Raw genomic sequence first — 24,225 nt, 5'->3', positions numbered from 1 at the left:
ATTAAACCAGTATTAACTATTTAAATAATATCTCAAACCTTTATCATAATTAAATATTATACAATGAGGGTCATGTTACAACTTAAAAGCCTGTAATAGATAACTCAGCAAGGGTATTTTACTCAAAAGAAATGTTATATAGTGTAAACAGATGAATTATATTAAAAACAAACATGTGGGTATGTAAATTGAATGAACACATTTTATTTATTTTATTTTACTTATTATTTTAAATGTTAATAAGAATCTACGCTTATATTTAAAAATTAAAAACTGTTATAAATGCTTAAATGGTATAGCTATATTGATAACATTTTTGAATTCTTGAGGATACGATAATGCTCCTAAAGGGATTTAATAACGTTTATAAGGCATTTGTTAAATAAAAGAGTAAACAATTTAAAGGAAATATTATGATACACAATTTGAAAAGACACTGATATTAAATAATAATGTAATGTCTAAAGAGTTTTTGGAGTTTTTCCCACTTAATCGTTGCATATTTCTAAACTATTATCATCACGTGCATTTTTCGTGACTAAAAAAAAAAAGATTTCAAAAAAATAATTATATAACGCGTATGGGAAAATAATGATAAACATTGTTCATAATATTCATTGATTGAGGATTAAAAAAAATGGTTACAGCATAACCATATTTAAGTTTAAGCAATCGAACAAAATTAATATTATTTTATTTTATTTAAACTAGGTACATACCATCGACTCTAAGGTATGTTTTCTTGGTGGTCGGTGGGTGTGTTGCCACTTGACACTCGTACACCCCATCATCCCTGTCAGTTATGTAGACGATTTGAAGTCTCCAGTTATTAGGATATCTGAAGCTCAATGATATCCTCTGGTCTGAGCTATGCACCTGACGACCCACGGTCAGCAACTGGATGTCGTCTGATTTTCGATGAACCCATGTCACCTGTTACGAATAAGTTATCAATGATAAATGAAAATGATTAGGCATGAAGGACAAATGTTTTATTTTTATTCAGAGAAAAACAACACAAACTATTGTAGAAATTAAATACGCAATTTTGAACCTATTGAGGATTTAATTAATTTACACTAATACTAACGTTTAAGATTTTGGGTTTTCTAATATTTATTAAAATAAAATAATATAGCTTAAGAGGACGCTACCCATACATTTGATGTCTCCGTCTTACACACGCACGACATAGCAAATTATCGTTTACTAGTTTCAATAGTGTGCAGTTAATTTTGATAATAGAGTGAATTGACCTATTATAGAAGCTTTAGGTAAGAACTTTATCTGTGCTTAAGGGTTGCTGATTTTTCGAAATTTTCATTTTCAAGCAGTATGTGAAAATATCAAAAAATTAAAATGCTCATATCTCGCTTGAAAATTAAAATATCGAAAAAATCAACGCTTAATCACAGATAATGTTATTATCTAAAAAATTGATAAGAGGTCAAATCATTCTAATATCAAAAATAACAGCACACTATTAAAACTAGTGAATTCAAATTTTCTATGTCATATGTGTGTAGGACGGGGACAACAAATGCATGGGTAACATCCCCTTAATACATCGAATAAAAGTATTATTAATAATATCAATTAATTCAATAGATATATTATGTAGAACGTAGATATTCGTTATTTTAAAGGTTATATTTTATGAGACCATAGTTTAAAAATAAAAATAAATAAAAGTTGGTAACCGCTCAGCTGTATAACCTACAGTAGGTGTCTAGGTACTTTGTCATTGAGTAAGTCACTGTTATGTGTGTGTAGAATTTGAATTTATATTTCATAATTCATTGAATATGATAAACGATTTTGAGCGTAGACAGCCCTTATTATAGATATATTTTATGATATATTTGTTCTACTATTATTACCTATTTAGTAACACAGTCGGTTAAATTAAATGCCGTCAAGTACATTGCACTGTTTGTATAAAATATAATAATATATGTTGAAAGTTTCAAGTGCCCATGAATAATATTTATTAAAGTACTAACTAAGTCCAATTCACAACCAGGAACCACTCTCAAAGGTGACAATTTAGGCATTTTTTTTTTAACTAGAAAAAGTGTCTTTGGACGCACAAAATAAAAAAAATCAATACATTCATCGGTCCAATCAGAATCTTTATATTACTCTTTAGGAGAAAACTGTTTTAATCTGGTGTAACCAATTATGTGTATTACGTTCATACGGGCTTGTACTTTTATTATTTGGAAAATGTGTGTGTGATAAAAGACACTAAATAAATACTGATATTTAATTGTCATATAATTGTTAAATGTAAAGTATAATTATATAGGTACCCGTTACATTTTATAAATATAAAAAGTTAGTTCAATCGTTTTTCAAGCTTAAGATTTGACGTAAATATAATAGCAAGTAATAATATAATAAAATAGTATACTTTAGTAGGCTTATCAATTTTATTTTTAAAATATTATGTTTTGTATTATTATCAGTGGTTTGGACTATTTTGTATTTTTGGTGAAGTGACATATTTATCACTAGATGTACCAAACACATATATAAGAAATAATTAACAATCTTCAAAATACTAATCGAATCTATATTGAGTCATTATCTTTATTATTTATAATATATCATTAACTTTTTTTACAAATGGATTTTATTCAATTCGTAATCAATGTAGTATACCAAACAAAAGCTACCTACACACTGGTGTACCGAAATTGCCTATACATCGCGCCGACAAATAGATATACATTTTATTATAAATAATATTATTATGTATCTATTTGAAATGTTAAAAAAAAAAACAATTGAATTGAAGTGAAATATTATAAATAACAAAAAAACAAATTTTGGTAGCGTCTGTAACTAAATGCACTGATAACTTACGTCATTGGAAGTGTCATTAAATGTCATTGTGATAGAAGTATGAATGACTGTTACATCGATTTATATAATATTATCCAAATAAAATGTCTACCTGCATAGTGTAAATGACAATATAAATCTTTTATTTTCTGAAAGTTGTTTATTAAATTAACTAGCTAAATTGACACACTTACTACCATTTTTAATAATATAATAAATATTAATAACAATCATTATTTAAACTAAACTTTGAATATTTGATACTACCAACAACATAATAATTAATATTGGACTACAAAGATTCCCCTAATTTATGTTTTTTCGTTTACCTTACTCTCTCAGTTTTTATTTGTATTGTCAATAACGACTATTTGACCTTATTTTTAATAAACATTTGAATGAAAATGGATTTAGTCTCTCATACATATAAATATATTATAGATGTATAGAAAATTAGTTTGTATCAACAAAGGCGATTTCTCACTAAGCAGTTTTCCGGGTAATGCGTATTTACAATAATACATTTTTGCAATAAAAATGTGGTAATGCATGAACCTCAAGTATTAGCTATGATGTTGTTGAGTTTTAATTGACTCATAAATTTAATTACCTAAGGAGGATTTGCAAAATGTATACATTACGGTTTCTGAGAAATCGTGTGTTAAAACGATTAAGGGGTCTTTAAACTCTTAGTAACGTATTTTATTGAAAATAATAATATTTTTATTTACACAATCGTCGTAAAATCGATGTCATAATAATAATAATAATAAGTTATCGACCAATTATATTTTAATAATAATTTGTAAACACGTACATAGATCATAAATGCTTATTTTATGGTTTCAACAGTATCGAATAATTTCGAGACAATATAAATGTACTGTTAAATTTCGGATATTGTTTCGCTTGAAATATTATATTTTGGGTTGTGCATGGTGTGAAATCAATAACCTTTAATAACACAGAGGAGCATAATTACAAAGGTCGTAAATTAAAGCTGCTCGTCTGTAAGGTCGGTCTGTATTTTTGTAACGCCAAAATCTATATATTACCGTTGACGTTTTAAATATGGGTTGGTATAAATTACACAGCAAACGGATGTTCGAATAGTTTCGAATACATTTTTACAGATGGTACTGTTTATGAGAATAATGACATAATACTGTAATATAGCAATCGTGTAAATAGTTTCGGAATTTGCGGGTCGTCTGACGTCGAATAAAAATGTTTAATTCAACGTGAAAAATAATTATATTATATTGTTTTTGATAAAAGTTTGAATGCAACGTCATAATAGCTTTAGAATAATAGAACTAGCAACATAAAATAAACTACACAAAAAGTTGAAGCGATACAAGTCATAATATTATGAGGTACATCTTTCGGAAACTATATGGCCGCGGTGGCCATGGAAAATATCATATTATTTACGCGTGAAATATTCTATGCACATTCGATTAACCCTTTCCGCCCCTTCCGTTAAATTTGTCGGAACATTTTGTTGACAGGGAAACGGCGTCCGATAAATTCACAATGAATTTGTCCACGGACGGATCGTCTGACAAAATCTATTTCACAGGCGATGAGTCGAAGAGTTTATGGACGTGATAATAGTGTAACACTATATCTATTACATTGCGTTAGATCGGTGGACGATTATCAACGGCTCACAGAGTGGATTTATGGTGTACCTAAAAAGCATAGACGGCTTTGACAACATTTTAATGGTGGTGGGGGTGTGGCGTGGTGAAATTTGTAGAGGGGTGTAAGGCGTGATACCGTGTTTATGGATGAATTTCTCAAATCTGTTCGGCGGAGTCGGTCGTAATAATAATAGTGTTATTATAATATGAGAGTCTGTAACAATACTATATAATGACTTGACGACGGTAGGACGCTTTATCGGTTGTGGTCGGAGGTCACGGTGCAGGCGAAGTCGTCTAGTCGACCGTGGCCGGGGTGGAGTGTCGAAATCAGCGATGTGCGGATACCACGCGGGGAAAGATTGATTTTGGCGTCGCCGCGATGGTTCTCGACAACGCACCCCACCGACGACCTCCCTTACACACACACACACACACACACACACCCACCACCCACGAATTTGGCAACGACTGTTGTGCAGCGTATAGTGTTGTACGTGGGTGTGATTATTGTAAAGCTGACCACGACAAATGCTCGTCGAAATATAATAACATGTACCTATACAGGGTGACTTCGATACACTGACGCCCAACGCATTCATAGCCATCGTTTTTGACGTTTTCGAAAAGTCTGTAAGAATAATAATATTATTTTCCCCGTATGTATCTACTTGAAAACGTCGAGTAAGCAAAAACACGATATTTAAAAACATGTACATTTGGAAATCGCAAAATTTGACTATGAAAACGAGCTTGTAATCCTCGCACTGTATAATATATATATGATATGCATAAATGAAATACAATGCTGTTGCAGCGGTTGCGGCACACGCTGAGCTGTCGGATTGATGAATGGCGCCGCCTCGTCAAAACGCCGCCGGAGGGGTGGCACACGCACACAGTATATAGTGACTTCGCAGGATGTGGCGTGGGGGGCGGGTGTTGTAAAGGGGGCGCGAAGGGGGGGGGTGGCACCGTTCGCTGATGAATTGATGGCGTTTTCGAAAAATAATCCACGCGTCGCATACACGTATATACTCATCTGCACGCCCCAGCCAGCGAGTGATGTATGCGCGAATCGGCCATAAATCGCGGCGGCGACCGACCGACCCGGCTCACCAATTTTCCAGATTTCGGCCGTTTTTACGGGTAACGCCCCCGCCCCCTCCCCTACCACGACCCGTCACGCGAAAGACATGACGACTACGAGTGCGTAGGGGTAACGGCACCCATTGGATGGGGTGAAGGACACGGTGGTGGTGGTGGTGGCAATCGGTGGTAGAAAAAAAAATAACAGTGCGCTACAAATAATGTGGGCAAGCACACGCGTCGTGTTGTACGCGTAAAAGAGAAAAAGGATGACGCGTATAATTAAAATAGCAAAAAAAAAAAAAATAATATCATCTGAAAAAAAAAAAAAACCGAAAAAGAAGCGACCACTATACGTTAAACACAGAACGGGCGGACGAGACCACGAGAGGTTTTTAATGGCGTTTTTTTTTTTTTTTGGGCGGGGGGTTCGTATAATAACATTGTCATGTTGTCGTTGTTTCGCCTATTATTTTGAAAATACGTGTTCCGAACGAGGGAATGTCGCGGTGGTCATATTTTACAATATTATAATAGTATAATATGTATAATATTTTATATTGTACGATTACATAATATTGGCGTCCGACGGCGCTCCGACTAGACTGTATTCGAAATACCAAAATCTTCGTTGATATAATATAATATACCTACTATTGAATATAACATTATTTGTAATTATATAGCTATTACACACATATTATGGTACAGCACATACGTGTTAATGTTTCGTCTTTTTCATTCACCTCGATTACATTTTTAATTAATTTAAACACAATTTAATATTAATTATATTTATTAAAAATTATCAGACACTGAGGTCATACCCATACAAGTCCATAGGTGACTGATCAATTATTGTTGCAGCCATAGAAAAAACATAATAGCTAATATTAAAAAAAAATATATTATTTAATATTATAATATTATATTCTTCAAATATTACATATGTTAAGAAATTGAAGTTGTCACAAATAAGTCTTTAGGAAATTTATTATTACATGCTAACTATGAAGAATAATGCAACCAGCTTTTTGTCCCATATGCGTGGCATTATATGAATATAACTAATATAAGGAAATTTCACGATCACCAAAGGAATAGCATTTTTAGAAATATGCTGGTGTGGGGATTGTATATCTAAAAAAATTAAAAAACAAATTGTTTTTCTCTAGAAATATAGCAGTATAGAATTTTATGATAGAGTTTTTATGTATTTCCTAAATGATATGATATTCTTACATAAATATATACTTGTATACTATCGATACAAAATAATATTAAAATATTATTGTACCCATACTCAAGTGGGATGATCGTCATTGTTTTTATTGGTTTGATTAATGATTCCAAACAAAAGGATCAATAGTTGCTTCTTTTTTTACTTAAAAAAACGGAAAGCTTTACTCGAACAATAATAATATGATTCCATAATGTGCTTAATACGATTGTTCGCAAACAAAATAATTTTATTTTCATTATTTAGTTTTATTGTGTCATAAAAATTAATTCTTATTTTATAATTTCAAACTTAGCTCTTGGGCATTATTAACTTTAAAATTAAAAACTAAGTAATTCGTAAAACTACTTGGATATTTAATACAAAACTAAAAATACAATTTTAAACATGTTCCTAAATGCTGTAGAATAATGTTTCAAGATTATAATTATAATATTATAATTAAATAGGTACTGCAATTTTTGTAGAAATTAATTATAACGTGTTTATCTGAATAAAATGTCTTGTCTTTTATACATTTTAAATTTTGGTTTAAGATTTAATTCTACTAAATATGGTAATAACTATATTATGCGTTTTATAAGGATATTTTTTAAATTTACATTTATGAGAGTGTATAGAAAAATTTCATGGAAACATAAACTGAGTCGATTAAACTAGATAGAAAATAAAAAGTAACTGGACTTGTTTATGCTCGTGGCATGTATGTTTATATGTTGGGCAAAAAACAATTCGATTATTTTTTATAGAAATTGAAATAATAATAGCATAATAATATATACATTATCACGTGTATAATATACCTATTTGCGTAACTTACGGACATGGTTTTTTTATAATGTTTACTAATGGGTATTTAAGTTGTGAAAAACACAATAAATGGTTATTATCTATATAAGCTGTGAATTTTTAAAATGTTGCAAATGCTGAATGCTTCCTCTTGGACTTACGCCTGACTTATTCCGGGCACTATCATATTGCATATCATATTGTGGTTATAACTCTGAGATGGTATAATATTATTTACAATACCGGGAATGTTTATATACATAGATTAGTATCATAAATATACCACTGGAGATTTACACGGGGGAGAGGCTCAGAAAAGATTATTCTAGCGAATTGTGTGCAAGGTGGTCATAGACCATGGTCAATGTTATGGTTAGGTTAATATTATACAGCGTTTTATAGTTGATGGATAGGCATCTTCGTCGTCGTTCAGTTAAGTGTGACGTATCTGCCGTTCCGGGTACCAGGTACTTGATTTCTTGTCAATGGTCACCAAACGGATTCGTGGTAGTATCATGATGGATTCGGCATGTATTCGACTAGGCGGACGTCCGGTCGTCGGAGAATTCTGGACTATTCTCGGTTGGTAATCTCCCAGGGTCGGTTTCGATTCATCGAGGAGAATGCTCGCTGCTCCCCTACTATTTATAACAGCAGTCGCTGTTGCTAGAATTCGGTGGCCTTCTAGTTCTTCGATTATAGTATTGATGTTTCTAGTTTGAAAATTTGAGAAAACGAAGTAACAGTATGGGCTTTGTTTGTGGTATTCTGTATCACGCCAGGCTCACTCGTGAAAGCTTATAGTTGTAAGAAAGTGATTTTCTAGTTTCAATCCATCTGAGCAAAGCGATTGGTCTTACAATGGTGGGGTTTTTTAAATCATTTTTTTTTTTGCTTTTCGGAATCTGTATGTCGTACCTATTAAGCGCATCGAATGCGAAAATGCTTGACGGCGTGATACTATTAGTTAGTTTGTCATCTTGTTGGTATTTGGTTTCGATTATAACGAAAACTTGTATTAACTGTAGTGATACTATATGTGAATCACTATTGATTTTATACCAAAACGGACGAAGCACTGGTGCTAATTTTACAATACGGAAAGAGGCAATACCGTAAGGGATAGTGGTATAGGTTATGGGTTATTAATGTGTTTACAATTATTATTACAAGCAATAAAACGTTGATATAGCTACTTGTCGCTTGGCTGAACTGAATACAAAGAAATGCTTCTATCGAAAAGCAGTTATGGGACACTATAGTAAACAATAGGGCCATCAGGAAACCGGAAAACCCCACGGGCGTGTTTTTCAAGTAATTTCGAATCGAAAACATTGTTGTCACTCCTTTTGACTCTCCTCCTCCTCCTGTTCCTCCCCGAGACAAAGTGCCCCCCGGGTCGTCAAACACTAACACCGCTCTTTGATCGTAATATTATTAATACCGTACCTAAGATGAAGGATAGTCGTAATATTTGTTAAATACACCTCTCGTGCATATTTTGTTAATTAACGAAGATAAGACGACTGTTGTAAAAAAAAATTTAATTTTCATCCGACGAAAAACTCCTTTTAATATAAAAAATTAACGTTATATTATGAAGTATATTCCCTTGTTAAAAATAAATAAATAATATTTTCAAGCAAAAACAAATAATTAAATCCAATATTGGGAATTTGAAAAATAATATACTTCTGCGTATAAACATAATACACTCGAATATTATAGTTGTTTTGTTATGACCTAATTGAATTTAGAAAAACAAATTAATTGCTTATAAATTAATATTTTGACGGTTAAAACACGTTAATAAACAATATTTCTTAACTTCTCTGAGCAAAATTACGAATTAATGTGAACATTATAAGGAATGGAAAATAATAGTTAAAACAATTTAAAATGTATTATGTTCACATAGCGCATTGATCTGAGTTATAAATTACTTATATGGAATATACCAATTTATGAAATTCACGTTACTCAAGGAAAGATTTAAAAATAATCACAGAATTTGCTGAAATCACTGAACAATTTTTTTTTAGTGTAGGAAAACTGTTTGAATAAAACATGTTTTACAACAAAATTGATGTAAGTACCTACTTTAAACATATTACAAGTCACGTGTAATATCAGAACTATAGAATTATCAATTACTGTGGTCTGTGGAGCTTATACATTTTATCATTTTAATGATCATAAAAGTCATGAATACATGCCATATAATTAATAATTTCGTTTTCATTCATTTAATTCTGTTCAGTAAAGTGTTGTCTTAGTTATAACTTATAATATATTTATATATTCTATAAATTGTATTTTTTTTTTAAATTAAAATCCTATGTAATATTCTTAAAGAAAAATATTATTGATGTTATAATATGAATTACAAATTGAAAAACGTTTAGTAATAATAACTATTTTAACCACATAAAATCAAACTTTTTTATTTCACACACGTGTTAGAACACGAAAAATTAATATGTATATTTAACTAACATACCCGTATAATGTATGATACAATTTTGTGTGATAATAAAACGTGGACTAACGTACAAACAACATCATTTTTAAAAACAAAAAGACATTTTTTTCTGGCTGAGTAGGAATGGTAAAATATTTTCCATTAAATATTGCTCCAAAAATTGATTAAATTTAATGACAAAAAAAAATGGAATAATGGAAGTAAAGGCAGGATACTGCAAAAATCAACTGATAATAATTAGAATAATATAGTTTTCCTACAATATTTTTTGATAATTCGAAACAAAATGTTTTCTGATAAATATGTGTGTAAACTGTTTTTGATTTTAAAGCTAGTATACAGCAAAACTGTATAAATGACTCAGCCATTTACATTTTTTTGTTTTCTATACAGTTTTACTACTTTCACTTAAGAAAAATAAAAAAATATTCTAAATTAAGATCAATAAAATGGACTTACTATAACTTTAGACCTAAAGAAACTTGACTTGCTTCACTTGTACAACTATATGTGTGGTGTGTTTTACTATTTTTAATTTAAATTTAAAAATATTATCGTAACGTTATAAAAAAGTTTATATTAGTAGTTGGAATACTTGAAAATTAGAGAGATATTGTCAAAAATAAGTACCTAAGTATGTACTTTATTAAACATATTTTTCACTGTTTTTATGATTATATTTTGTGCTATATTCTTCAAAACTACTTCCAAATTTGAAAATTTACCTCTTTCTTTTGAAACCTTGTTACATTTAATTTCTACCAAAATATTGTATAAGACTGCCAGTGATAGCTTTATCTGAAAAAGGTCATGTATAAAACACATTTTGTTTCACATTAGCCCTTAAACGAATAACTGTTTATTAGATCAAAAGTTAATTAGTTTATCCATACGAGTATGCGATGACGTACAACGGTTAAAAGCAAGCCATAATTACCAGCCTTTTTTTTTTTACAAACAAACAGTTCTACAGCGTACAGATAATAATAAATTACTTTGAATTAATGAAGAGAGCACTACACCCACGTGTGTTTACTTTGTGTGTTAAAGGTACAACATAAGAAAGTTTCGCTTAGCTTCAGCAGAAACAATTTTGTTTTTTTAGCTTAAATATTAAAATAAATTAACCTATCATAAGACTTAAATGATGGAACATTATCTGTACATTGGTTTTTAATTGTTTTTCAATTTTTGAGCGAGTTATAACCATTTTTATGTTGTAATATTATGTAATTGTAAATCACTCGAAAATTTCAAAATCATGAAAAACCAACTTAAAAATAAGGATAAAATATTCTTACTTATATTATCTTAATGTACTATAAAATTAAATCTAAAATTGGTTGTGATATATTCAAATGTACGTTATTGAGACGGAAACACATGTGGGAGTCCGGTTTTCATTCCACTGAATGATCAAACAATTCTAAGCTTACTGATTTATATTGTTAATATATTATTTATATTTATTTTTATTTTTAAGAAATATTTAATCTGTTTATCAATTTCTAAAAAATGATATATAATATGTGAGTAAATCTAATTTGTATATGGGACCGAAAGAGTTTGTAGGTAAATTTTGCTACTTTTTAGACTGTTTGAACTTGTAAGTCCTGGTGAAGAGTATGTTTCAAGGCATAAAATGGTACATTTTAATGATTAATACCGATTGGATGATTTGTATTTTGTATAAAATATTAGATTTCTTTGGAGCACCCCTAATTGGGTGGCGTAAGATGATATTATGTTCACGTCGGCTTTATATGGAGGGTTTTATATAGTAGCAGTTTGTTTTTTAAACTAAGTTTGGAGTGCTTTCCTAAAAGTTAGTAAAAGGAATTACTTCTGGAGTTTAACAGGATATATATTTTGTTTAATGTTCTCCACTCAGGTTAGACGTTTATTTAATGTCAAGTTAGGATGATTGAGGTCAATGGTATAATTGTATTGTTCAGAATAATCGTTGAACTACGTATAATACGAATTGATTCAATAATACAAAAATACATTATTTTACAACTCTATAGAAAAAAACTTGGTTTTACGCTGATCACACTTCAGGACTATTGAATTCCTTTCAAAAGTTCTGCCAAATGTGATTTAGCGAAGTCGATAGAATATTGTATATTATAATATTACTAATATTCTAGTGAAATTGTAATAAAGTTCACAAATTAATAAAATAAATATATTTAAAATATACTTTGATAACAACCACCAAAAAAACAATAACCAAAATCGAATATTGGTCAATTTACGTTAATGTGAATATAATTCAGCAGCCACTAATGACGAAAACTATGATATTGAAAACAACTTATAAAATGTTGAGTATTATTTTATATAATTGCTGCATTTTAATAAACCTAATTTAAGAATAAATTGCTTTTAAAAAAACATATCGGTCTCTGATTCTATAAAATTATAAATTATTTCGATCTTAGAGCGAATAATCAGTTTATTCAAGCCTTATATCAAATAACATTTTGTTATTATTTTTAACCATCGTATTTTTATTCATGTACACATTTGAATGTGATTATAAATTCAATGCCTCACTGTACACCATTTAGTATTTACAGCTAATTTCAAGTCATTTTATGAATATACCATTTATTTATATATTTTCTGGATTATTATAACTTATAAAAATCAATTTGACGAAGATGTGTGATTGTGTACAACCTATCTCGCATAAGGTACAGTTGCAGGTTTTCAATGGGACTATCTATCGATGTATTAAATCAGTTATGGTAAAAAAGTACTCACCCCATATCACGGGAAATATAGATTTTGAATCCTCAGGACCAATGATTTCGTAATACCGATGTTTGTCCGAAAAAACAATTCACGCGCACAATACCATTTCACATTCATAAGCACATAATATGCCTATAAAACCTATACAAAACTCATTACGACTGCTGTGTAAAATGTGTGCGTTTATTCTTTTACAACCATGTCCATAAACCATGTAGCGTTTATTATTTTATCGAATCATAATATATCTAAACAATTTATCATTATAGTGCATTTTCCCATCGTTTTTGTACATATTTTCACCGCAAATGTCACATATTAGTGCGACGTGTTTGTGCCATTTTATTAATGAAAACGCGAAATAAGTATAAATAGTACCTATACCTACTATAATTAATATTTAGAAATTAAATGGTGGTTTAGGGTTTCTTTTTACCCCAAATTGAAATTACCAGGAATCATAAGGATTTAATTAGTGGAATATAATTTCAAATTTAGTTATTTTTTGAGATCGATGGTGTTTAGCCAGATCAAACCGTTCGACCACAAAACAATATCGGAGAGCTAGGGTTGAAATATTATATTTTACAAACGTTTTAACTATCGTAGGTAGTGTTTTGATGGCAAAAATTAGAACCTCAAGTCACGTGGCTAATAATTATTAAACGACATGGAGTAAAATGATAAAGTTTTTAATAACATTTAAAATTATTTAACTGAACATTTTATATGGGATCTCATTGACCCCCTCATTCGTTAACTTCAAATTACCGTTATATTTTCTTCTGTATTATATTAAGTTTATATTAAAGAAATTATTCGTCGAATAGAATTTTTTTTTGAGAGGGCCTGCAAAAAATAGTAGAGCAGTGAAAATGGTTTATTAAAAAATTAACATAAAGTAGGGGAAATTTTACTTAGGAATTCTCAAAATCACGCACATTTAGTTTATTAAGAATTTAATTTTTTTCTGCTCTATTCATTTTTACGACACGATGTAAATTATTGTGCACAGTAAAAAATAAAATTTCGTCGAATAAAGTAGGTACTATATTAAATATTAGATTTATTTTTATTAATAACATTTTTAGCATTACATTTGAAATGTTTCAGCAGGTAACAATATATCACATAACTCACATGTAAGTTAAACTGAAGTTCGAAAACAAACTGCAAAAGTTTTCAAATTAATGAAACTTAGATCGAATATTTCTTTATGAGATCGTATATTTTAGTTTGTTGTATACGAAAGAATAATGAAAAATAACAATTAAAGATTCAAAATATGTTCTTAATCCACAGGTACCTATATATAGAAGTTTTTTGTTTTTGTTTTCGCGTTTCTCAAACGTTAGTGAAATAGCAATTTTGAATACCACTATAAAATCATTCGTAGTGATGAGAATGTTATTTTATTAAACTTATTTGAAAGGAAACAATAAAATCATATGGGATTTCTGATAGATTCAGTAAAATTCTTTTCGTGGGACATAAATTATTCTTGATGAGAAATGAGTAAAGATAAAAACAGTAATATCATCACAACAGTAGTTGAGTAGTGATATTGGTCAGAATAATATTTACATACATGACTTTTAAACGGCACTATTTTCGTTTTGATAAATAAAGCTATTCGGCTACAATATAATAAATTATACCCATAGGTATTAGGTACCTACATAAAATATATTTAGCGTCTTATTCTTTAATAACATGAAACAACATACCGAATTAAATTTGAGGACAACATTAATTTGGATCAATTAATTATTTGACAATGCACACTCATAATTTTAGAAAGTATATCAACATAAATTAAAAAATAATTTAAAAGGTGTTAATGTGTATAATAATGAAAAAAAACAAACTATGTAACTTGAGAACTCACTTCTGCAGCATATTATGTTACGTTTCGAGTGTATACCTACCTCGTTATTGTGTAGGTTATTGTATGGGTGTATTTGATTTCAATTCAAAGATATTAAGTCATTGTATACAAAAAACAATTCTACGTGAACGATACGGGTAAATCAAAGTATCGAAAATTCTATTTTTAAGAATAGTTTCCAATCAACCGGGTGTTCCAAATAATAATATGAACCGATTTTGAACATTTATTAATTTTTGTTGGCAAAATGTATTATATAAACGAATTTATCACGTGACGTAACAGGCAACTCTCAGTGTCTCACACATTTTGTATGACGTGCCATTCACACGAACGATGTCAAGAATTTCTGCCGAACTCGCTTTAGCGTAGCTAGTGTGACAGTAGCTATATGCTCTGTTCAAAATACGAAACGCGAACGGTGGCTGACTTGTGACAATACTACATGGAAGGCATCTAGATTGGTGACTTGGGGGGGGGGGGGGGGTTTGACAAGCGGGTGTTACCAGCTGACTGCCACCGAAGAAAACTGGTCGCCGCCGTTTGCTTTTCTTATTTTGAACATAGTATAGTTGGGGAATCGACCACGGTGGAAAGTAAACAAAGTGCTAACTGATCAAGTCGATTTTAACTTATCGGTTGGTTCTAGAGCCATCTGATGGCATTTTTATGAACTTCTCAAATAAGAAAACCGGGAAAAACTACTGTGCTAAAATCGTTTCTTATTTTGTAGAACGCCTTATATTATATTTATATTGTTATTAATTACATAATATTCATTAAGTACGTTTAACTAATTTTGCTGATAAAAAAGCATACAATTAATTTGCAACTCCCCACCCCTTTAACATACCAACTTGGCAATTTTTCTATCAGAAAATGACAAAATATGACCGCATAAAAAAACACATCATATATTGTAAAAACAATAAATTTCTTGCTCAGTTCAGAATTATTTAAAATTAATCGTTAAATACCAAATAATTTCTACATCACGATTATTTGAAAACACCACAAAATAAAAAATATAGATTTTTGTTAAAAAGTCAAACACTTAAATGTCTAGTGGGTTTCCAACATAGACGATAGTTAAAACATTATGTAATATAAAATGATTGAACTGTATGTATTTTAAAACTTAATGAAATATAAAATTCAAAAAAAGTTAATGCTTTTCAAAATATTATAATGAGCTACTTACCACGGGATAAAGAAATCTCTCTATAAAATATAAATATTTACTAACGCTTAATCAGAAAAATGATTTACAAACAATAAGCATGGATAGTAAATAAATTGTGATATATTTTGCAGACTTGTTGTAGTAGAATGGAAATTATTACCATTGCTCCAAAAGTTTTCGAGCCAACCATCGTGGTTTATGATGTCTATGTGTGAAAAATCTTCTCGAGCTACGAAAATACGAAGAATGTGAAATTATACACACATTAATATAGTTGTGCACAATGAGGTGCATCGAAAGACGTCAATTTAGGTCAGTGTAGTGTGATGAATAGCACGGAAAATTGCGTTCGACCCGCGGTCGTTTACCATCAATTGGACGGGCTAGAAAGTGTCTAACCGTCAATTTAAGTCGAACGACGTGAACACTAAACATTAGTAAGGAGGAAAATTATGCACCGTAGATAATCGTCAAGAAGGAAACGTTGAAAATTAAAAATAAATGTTTATTAGGGTAGGTTGAAATAAATTAATATTTAAAATTTAACTTTGGCCTGGTGAGTGCCATGGCTTGTTTCTCTCGACAATAATATGCAATGTACAATAAATCTTATGTACATTTTAATTGTATAATATTATTTAAAAATAATCAATATAGTAATAACCTATATGTACACTATACACTATGCAGTAAACATACTTCAATTAATATTATTTTTAAGGATCAAACACATTGTATAAAAACATGCAAATGTATTTACATTAACTGTGATTTCAATAGATATACTATTTGATTCAAATAAATTTCTCGAGATAGGATTGTAGAGTACGCCATTCAAAGACGAAATTAACTCTGAATATATAAAGAAGTGGGTACTTACTCTGATTTTGAGCGATGCAAAAGCTAATTTGTTTTCGGCAAGGCCTAATGAGAACTTGGCGCACCGTCTCTATTAAATTTATCATCGTGAATAATAGAATATTGTTGAACGAACATTCATTATTTTTGTTAATTCAAGAATTTAGAGATAATGTGGTGTATTTACCACCTCAATTGCTCGAGTTGTTAATGTTTCTTCGTCCGTTCTGTGCATAGATGATAATTTCTATATACGTTAAAATTTTAACCCCAAAATCGAGGATAAACATTTATATTAATTACCTGGGTTTTTTAATGGTTAGGAAGCATATTATTTATTTTAAATATCATGCTTGATTTTTAATCCAAAAATTATGACTTGAATATTTAATAATAAACTAATGCAGTTTATTGAATATTTTCAAGTTAAATAATATCTAAAACACATTATGTAGTTATCTTACAGGGTTTAAGAACAATTTAAAAATCATTAATTTGAAAATAAAAATTTTCCTAAGTTCAATATTGTACTATATCTAATTTGTTTGTAAAAAGTCATAGAAGGTAAATTAAATAAATAAAAGCAGTTTCAATCAAAAAATATTCAAAAATGTATGTAACTGAAAAGTTCATTGAGTTTGAAGATTTTAAAAACATTGCAACTAAACAGTCGTTAGTCAAAGTATTTATGTTTATACGTTCATTAAAATGAAGGCCTTATCACATTATCATATAATTTTATTGTTATTCTGTAACCAATAATATAAAAACTGAAATAAGAACGAATATTATCATTTTTGTTTCAACTTCATTACTCCATACATAGTAAAATCCAAACTAGTTCGCAAAACAATGATGTTTATGTCTTACGACAATCTAAATATAATAAACGTATCCAATGTGTGTAGTATATATTCTATAACATTGAATAGTTGTAAAGGCACAATGCAATATGAACAGTATTAATAATCATTTTGAAAGTTTATTTTATCGAATGGATTTATGTTTTGAATTTTTCGCAAGCTTCAACGCGATTATATTATATTATGATACATCGCCAGTATGTATAATAAGGTGCTATAACTCAAAAAATGTTGAATATGAATGTTTTGGTTTCTATGATTTAATCTTATTTTAAAGTTCATAGAATTTTCGATATCCCACTGTTCTTAATGATTCTTTAAATGGGTAGTGATTATTTTATAATATATTTTGATATCAATTATTGAACTGGTTGGTACTATTGAAGAGTATTTAAGGACATAATCGCTATTAAAATATAGCAATTGGAAAATATTATTTCTTTAAAACAATTTTATTTCCTATATTAAGTAAAATATAAATACTGATATAATCGCTACTATAATGCCTATAGCCATTGTAAAATATTTTTTTTTTCTAATTTCTTGTCAGGTGGGACTGATGGGAGCCTTTCTACTTACAATTAATGTTACTTATGTTAAATGTTATATTAGGTCACCACATTTACTCATTATACCTGTAGTATAGATTGTAATTATATTTTCAAATGAAAAAAAAAATGTCCTATATTAATTAAAATATAAATACTGCATTTTTGATAAACACTAATATTTTAATATTTTGGTTTTATCCCATCAAATCGATTATGATTATATAATTATATATTAGAATATATAATGCAATAAGACTTAAGGTACTTATTTTAAATATTTGAAAAAAAAATAAAAAATGTTGCTTTCAGAATTTCTCAGGAATAATGAAAATTCTCTATTAAAAACATCATGCTTAATTGTAAGTTTTTTATTTACTGAATTTTAATAATTAAAGTAATCATATCCAATTACTAAAAATTATCAATCTTTAAAAACGCTCTGATAAAAAATCTCATATAGAAATAATGTTTTTTTTTTAGTACGGGCATTTTTATATATACAAGTGAAAAAAAAATAACAATAACAATAAGCCTATTGCTAAAAGAATCATATTATCTCTTCACAAAAGCAAACGGACTACTATCGGTGCTTGGACTACTGGACAAAATTATCGGAAGGTTTGACTAACCGATAGATGGTGTGAGCAAACCACCGAACGAGTATAATTGACATCTGAGAGAATACCGGCAAAGTGGTTTATGTTACAATGAATTGCGGGTGGGCGTTCATTAAAGGTCACTAATGAGGGAACCACTGAATCGGGTTCGGTAACCAATTTCGACGTTCAAACACCGCACAAGAGTGTCATTTATTTCGTCGGACGAACGAACACCTCCCCGCACGGTCGCTCAAACGCCATTTCCGCGCAAATGTATTCAAATCTAAACCGTTATAATATAATTATACTGTCAAATTTCCGAAATGATGTTTGTCTATAACGAAAGATGAATATTTATTTACAACTGTATTGTTAAAAAAAAAATATTCATTGTCAATAATCTCGACTGTATATTATTAAATTGAATCAAATTAAAACACTCGCACAACGAATAAATAATTATTGAGTTAAGACGAGACAAATTATATTTTTCAATGAAATATTTAAATTTTCAATCGTTTTTTTTTTTCATTTATCATCATAATATTGATGATAATAATATGCTTATTAATTCTATGGCGTTTATTAATGTATAAATTAAAATGGCATTGATTATTTTCAATAAATACGGAACAAAAAACTCATGCTGTGCGAGTATATACATTTTATACAATTATAAGTACAATGACCAATTTAGTTATTTGAAAAATGCATTTAGTACTGCATTTTATGTACAAAACATGTTTATTGATCAATGATATCGGTTCATTTAGTGGTGTTAAATAAGAAAAAGTAAAACAAATATGTGTCATTAAGACTTTATTCTTTTAGCTGTCTCATTTGTTGATTTGTTTTAGATACTTTTAAGTTTATTTTATTTCATATCCCTTACTTATAAGTTATAACTAGCGATTGAAAATCATTATGATATTAAACTTAAATTTTGAGGAAATTAACTTAAAAATATGTTATATTTTATATGTGCTTTATTTGTTATTGGAACGATTTTTATTTTTAACTTACCAAATTATTAGAAATCATTACACAGATGAGTCATAACTTATGAATATATATATGTATATCCAGTATACTGTATATCCAGTGGAAATAAATATGAATTTTGTTTTAACCAACTACCTTATACGATATTAAATATTTGACATCACATCCTGATTATATTGTTATAAAAACATAGCCAAAAGTCACACAACGACCTTTTGTATAGATAAAGATCTAAGTTAAATTCAGCTTAAAAAACTAATGAAATTTATGTTCTTTTCTTGGGTTTATTGTTGATTTAGACTTCACATTAGTACTTGAGCACCTACTCATTTGCATATAAATACAATCTGCATTAAATCACTAAAAATGTTGAGTTTTTATAAAATAGGTGGTTGTTGAATTTAATTTATTTTCTTCCGTCAAGCTGTTATATTGCTATCTCGTCCGTTATTTTCTTGAATTCGAGATCTACGTACCGTGTCTAAAGATTTAAAGTTTTTAGGCTGAAAAGAGTTCAGCGTTCTTTAGTTTTGATTAATTTATTCTGAGCTACTCCTGTCTTAGATCACCTTGTTCTATGGTTGTCGGTTGATCGCAAGAAACAGAGAAATCTACGTTTCCTAAGCAACTTAATCAGTGGTTCTATTGACTCCTTGGTCTTACATTATAAAATAAATATTCATGTTTCTTCACGCTCCACTAGTTATATTGTCCCTTTCTACATCCCTAAATTCACCATCAACTATGCTTGAAACATTCCACTTATCAGAATTATGATACTTCTCGACAATAAAGAACCCTATATTTTTGTAAGTATAGTTATTTTAATCTTGATTTGATTTAAATTTTAGTTTATATCATATGTTTATTTTTTTATTTTTTTGTATTCTATTAAAAATTATAATAACTATACCCCTAGATACCACCGAATAGGTATATTATTTTAAGTATTATAAATTCGTCACAAAAATCGAACAAACTTCGAAAAAAATGTATTTTTACACATTTTACACAATTATTGGAGTTTTTGAACTGTGCTTCATTCGTTGAAACTTAACATTCATTCAAACGAATAGTAATTTACCCACTGTAAGAAATAAAGATAATATTATAATACAATTATTAATCAATTATATAAAATAATATTATAATATTATTTATAACTATGAGCGTTAAAGACCAAATATATTTTTTAAACTTTGATAGTTGCAATTATTAGATTTTTTAGTGATGGAAATTGTAATAATAGGTACTTCAAAGTTCAAATATTCAAAAGCATAATGAGAAAACGTGTTTATTAGATTTTCATGACTTCCTATTAACTTATTAACTTTCTATTTTATACTTATTACTCACCGAATTAAAATATACAAATATAAACTCAGAAGTACTTTTGAGTTCAATTTTATGTTATTAATTAGTTGAAAGTCAGAAATTAATAAATTAACAACTGATATTCAAACGGGCTCTGGGAATACTTGAATAAGTTAGGTATATCTTGAACATACATATGTAATATTACTGCGAACACTAATAACTCGAAATTATTCATACATTTTTATATTACCAAGAACGAAATAACTTATAGTTTTAATTGAAATAGTGTATCGCGTGGCTTTGATTTCGGAAAATTAAAATCATTCGGATAAATAAACTTGTGAAATTTTAACAAGATTTACTCGTCACGATGTTTTATGACTTTTTTCGTGTAGATATAAATGTTTCAGCCCGCGCAGAATTAATTTCGAGTTGAAGCTATAATAACAGTTATTGCACAATAAGCTATATAATCATATATAATATTTGCAATATTTTTAAACCGTAAAATATAACATTTTATGCGTCTAACCGTTAGATTTATTTTTATGATTTTTAACGAACTGCCGGGCCGCCGTTTATCATATAAGACATCGTCTGCGTTTGTTTTACCAGCCTGTAACATACGAAGCCTAACCTAATAATATAAAACGCACTATTATGTTCTCGGATTATACGTCGGTGATGTTCATGTCACCCATATAACGTCTCTAAATTACGCCATAAACTGTGCGTGTGTGTTGTTTTAACGATATCAACAATGTTTTATTTTTCCCGGGACAATTTAATATTACCTACGATGGATGGGCGGCGCGCTGAGGTTAAATTGTATCGAATACCCAACGCGAATTCGATTAGTTCACATTGTTATCAACGTCTCTCCGCCAGAAACGGGGAAAGTCACGACTGCCTTTGAAAAATTTAGTGAATTAAAAAGTTTATACAGTTTGTGTGTAATTTCACGCCGAAAACCACCAGCGACACGTGTAAATGTCTGACGTGAATGACTCTGCGTGGTATGAGATGGGTTCGATTTTATACATCGTATTGTATTGCACAGTCAAAGAGTTTGGAAGGAAAATAAGAAAATAGTTAACTTAAACGAAAAAGGTTTACGCGTGCCATCGATTCGATTATAATATTGTAATATCGTTTTGTATAATAATCTCGCGCGCGTGGAGATTAAACCACTCGCACGAGGGGCATACAAAGAAGCAGGGTAGGAAAGTTTCGGCCAAACTTCGAAAGTACCTCTATGTGATTTTGTCCTTCGAGTGGGCCGGGTCAGGTCGGGGGAATTTCTACATCGTACCGATTAAATTGCACCAGGGACCAAAGTGCGTGCGTGGATTTTCCGGGTTCCGAGGAATGTTTCAGGACGTTTAAGAAAAACGCAACTGTGAGGAACGCACACGCCGTCGGTGTGTAGTGGGTACGTGTAGGGTAATCCTTTTGTCACTAATCAACAATTTTCTTAGGACGTTCATGTTTTTTTTTTTTTTTTTGGAAAACATTAATTATTTTTCACGATTTTTATGGTGCTCCCCGAGTGAAGCAAGTGAGACGCAGTCCCGTTTCTACAACCTAATAACAGAGAGAAGAGATGAAAACTGAAAATCTTTAAATACACGTTATTTATTTTAATATAATATTATTCTCTACGAATTCGAACGATCATTATCTCTAATTTTAAATCATCCACTATTATATTTTCATATTTTAGTTACAACTACACAATGTTAAAAGGTACGACGCACAATACGCTCAATACGTCCATACCTTATGAAAAATATTTTTCCTTAGTTGATCTTCACAAATAAAAATGTATCATTCTTACAAAGAGGTGTCGAAAAATATGTGATACCTGATAAGACAGAAACAATTATAGATCTATAATTAATTAAAAATAAGTATGCAGTATCGACGCGTATATTATAGTTAGTCCTTATTGGGTTGGCTTGAATATTACATTGCGGCAATAATCCTTAATCTAGTCCTGCAGGATATGTCATTTAGATTTGATTCGGTAGGCTTGATCGACCGACTTTTTGTTACACATTTATGAACATCTCACGTATCATCGTGTTACTGTGACTAGGTCAAAATTTGTTTAAAACGATTATTTATTCGTCGTGAATCGCTAACTGGGTTTTTAGCTCACCGGATGTGTTTTATTTTCACTCTTTTGAAAAGGCGAACAGTGAAATGGAAGGTCGAACGGAAACTCATTGTATTTACACATGTTCATTGTGCACATATCCAAACAAATTCTTATGGTTAATAGATCATACACTCACACACTCGCACATCACACAAGCAAACGACCCAACTCACGATTTATTGTCGAGCGCCAAGTCCGGGTTATATATTTTTATTATGATTTAAATTCACTTCGATATTGACCCAGTTGTCTCGTTAATAAAGTAACAATTTTGATTTGATTGAATAACAATTGAAAAAAATAAAAAATAATAACAACAACAATTGATGTGTTTAATGATAAAGCTAGTAGGCATTGTTATAGTTTTCAATGATTTGAGTATAATATGCTATTTTTACAGCTGTAGCTTTTTGCGCATTTGTCTGGTAATGGAAATTCGATTAAAATTCACTGAGTAATTACAAATAAATAATAATATGTTCAAATAAAGAAATAGTACAAAGAAATACCGAAGGAATCGAGAGCGGCGAGTAACAAAACCAATTTAAATAAAGAATTTGAATTAATCTCAATCTTAAAATCGATGGTAAAATTAAAACTTTAAATTTTTTTGTTCAAACACGGGCAACTACATATTTTGTGCAGTTAAAATAATTACAAAAATAAATTTAGATTCCTTTTAATGATTTATTATGCTTAACTGAGTAATTCACAATTATACTTAAATGTTTTGAGAAAAATTATTTTAAATAGGTAATTAAATCAATTGTCTAATAATTCTACCTATTTAATGAGATAATATAATAAATAATTTTAAAAACAAATTTATGAAATTTAATGAATATATAACAATTAAGTTACCACCCAAATTTAATTAAATTTTTTTTAGTATTTATAGCATTTTAATTTGAAAATCTAATAATTGATTTTGAAAATTATGACGCTAGAAT

The 24,225-nt window shown here is 29.5% G+C and overlaps 1 protein-coding gene across 5 annotated transcripts in view; it reads right to left on the bottom strand.

The window, feature by feature from the left end:
* Positions 1-24,225, bottom strand: part of LOC100573428 (peroxidasin homolog) — a 459,362-nt gene that overhangs the window by 55,674 nt on the left and 379,463 nt on the right. For all 5 annotated transcript variants that reach the window (XM_029491313.1, XM_029491314.1, XM_003247261.4 and 2 more), the window contains one exon: positions 720-933. In XM_029491313.1, coding sequence (XP_029347173.1) covers positions 720-933 — 214 coding nt within the window. The remainder of the gene's footprint in view (positions 1-719; positions 934-24,225) is intronic.

Source organism: Acyrthosiphon pisum, chromosome A3, assembly GCF_005508785.2.
Source record: "Acyrthosiphon pisum isolate AL4f chromosome A3, pea_aphid_22Mar2018_4r6ur, whole genome shotgun sequence".
Classification (NCBI taxonomy): domain Eukaryota; kingdom Metazoa; phylum Arthropoda; class Insecta; order Hemiptera; family Aphididae; genus Acyrthosiphon; species Acyrthosiphon pisum.
This window is presented reverse-complemented; position numbering and strand designations above follow the sequence as displayed.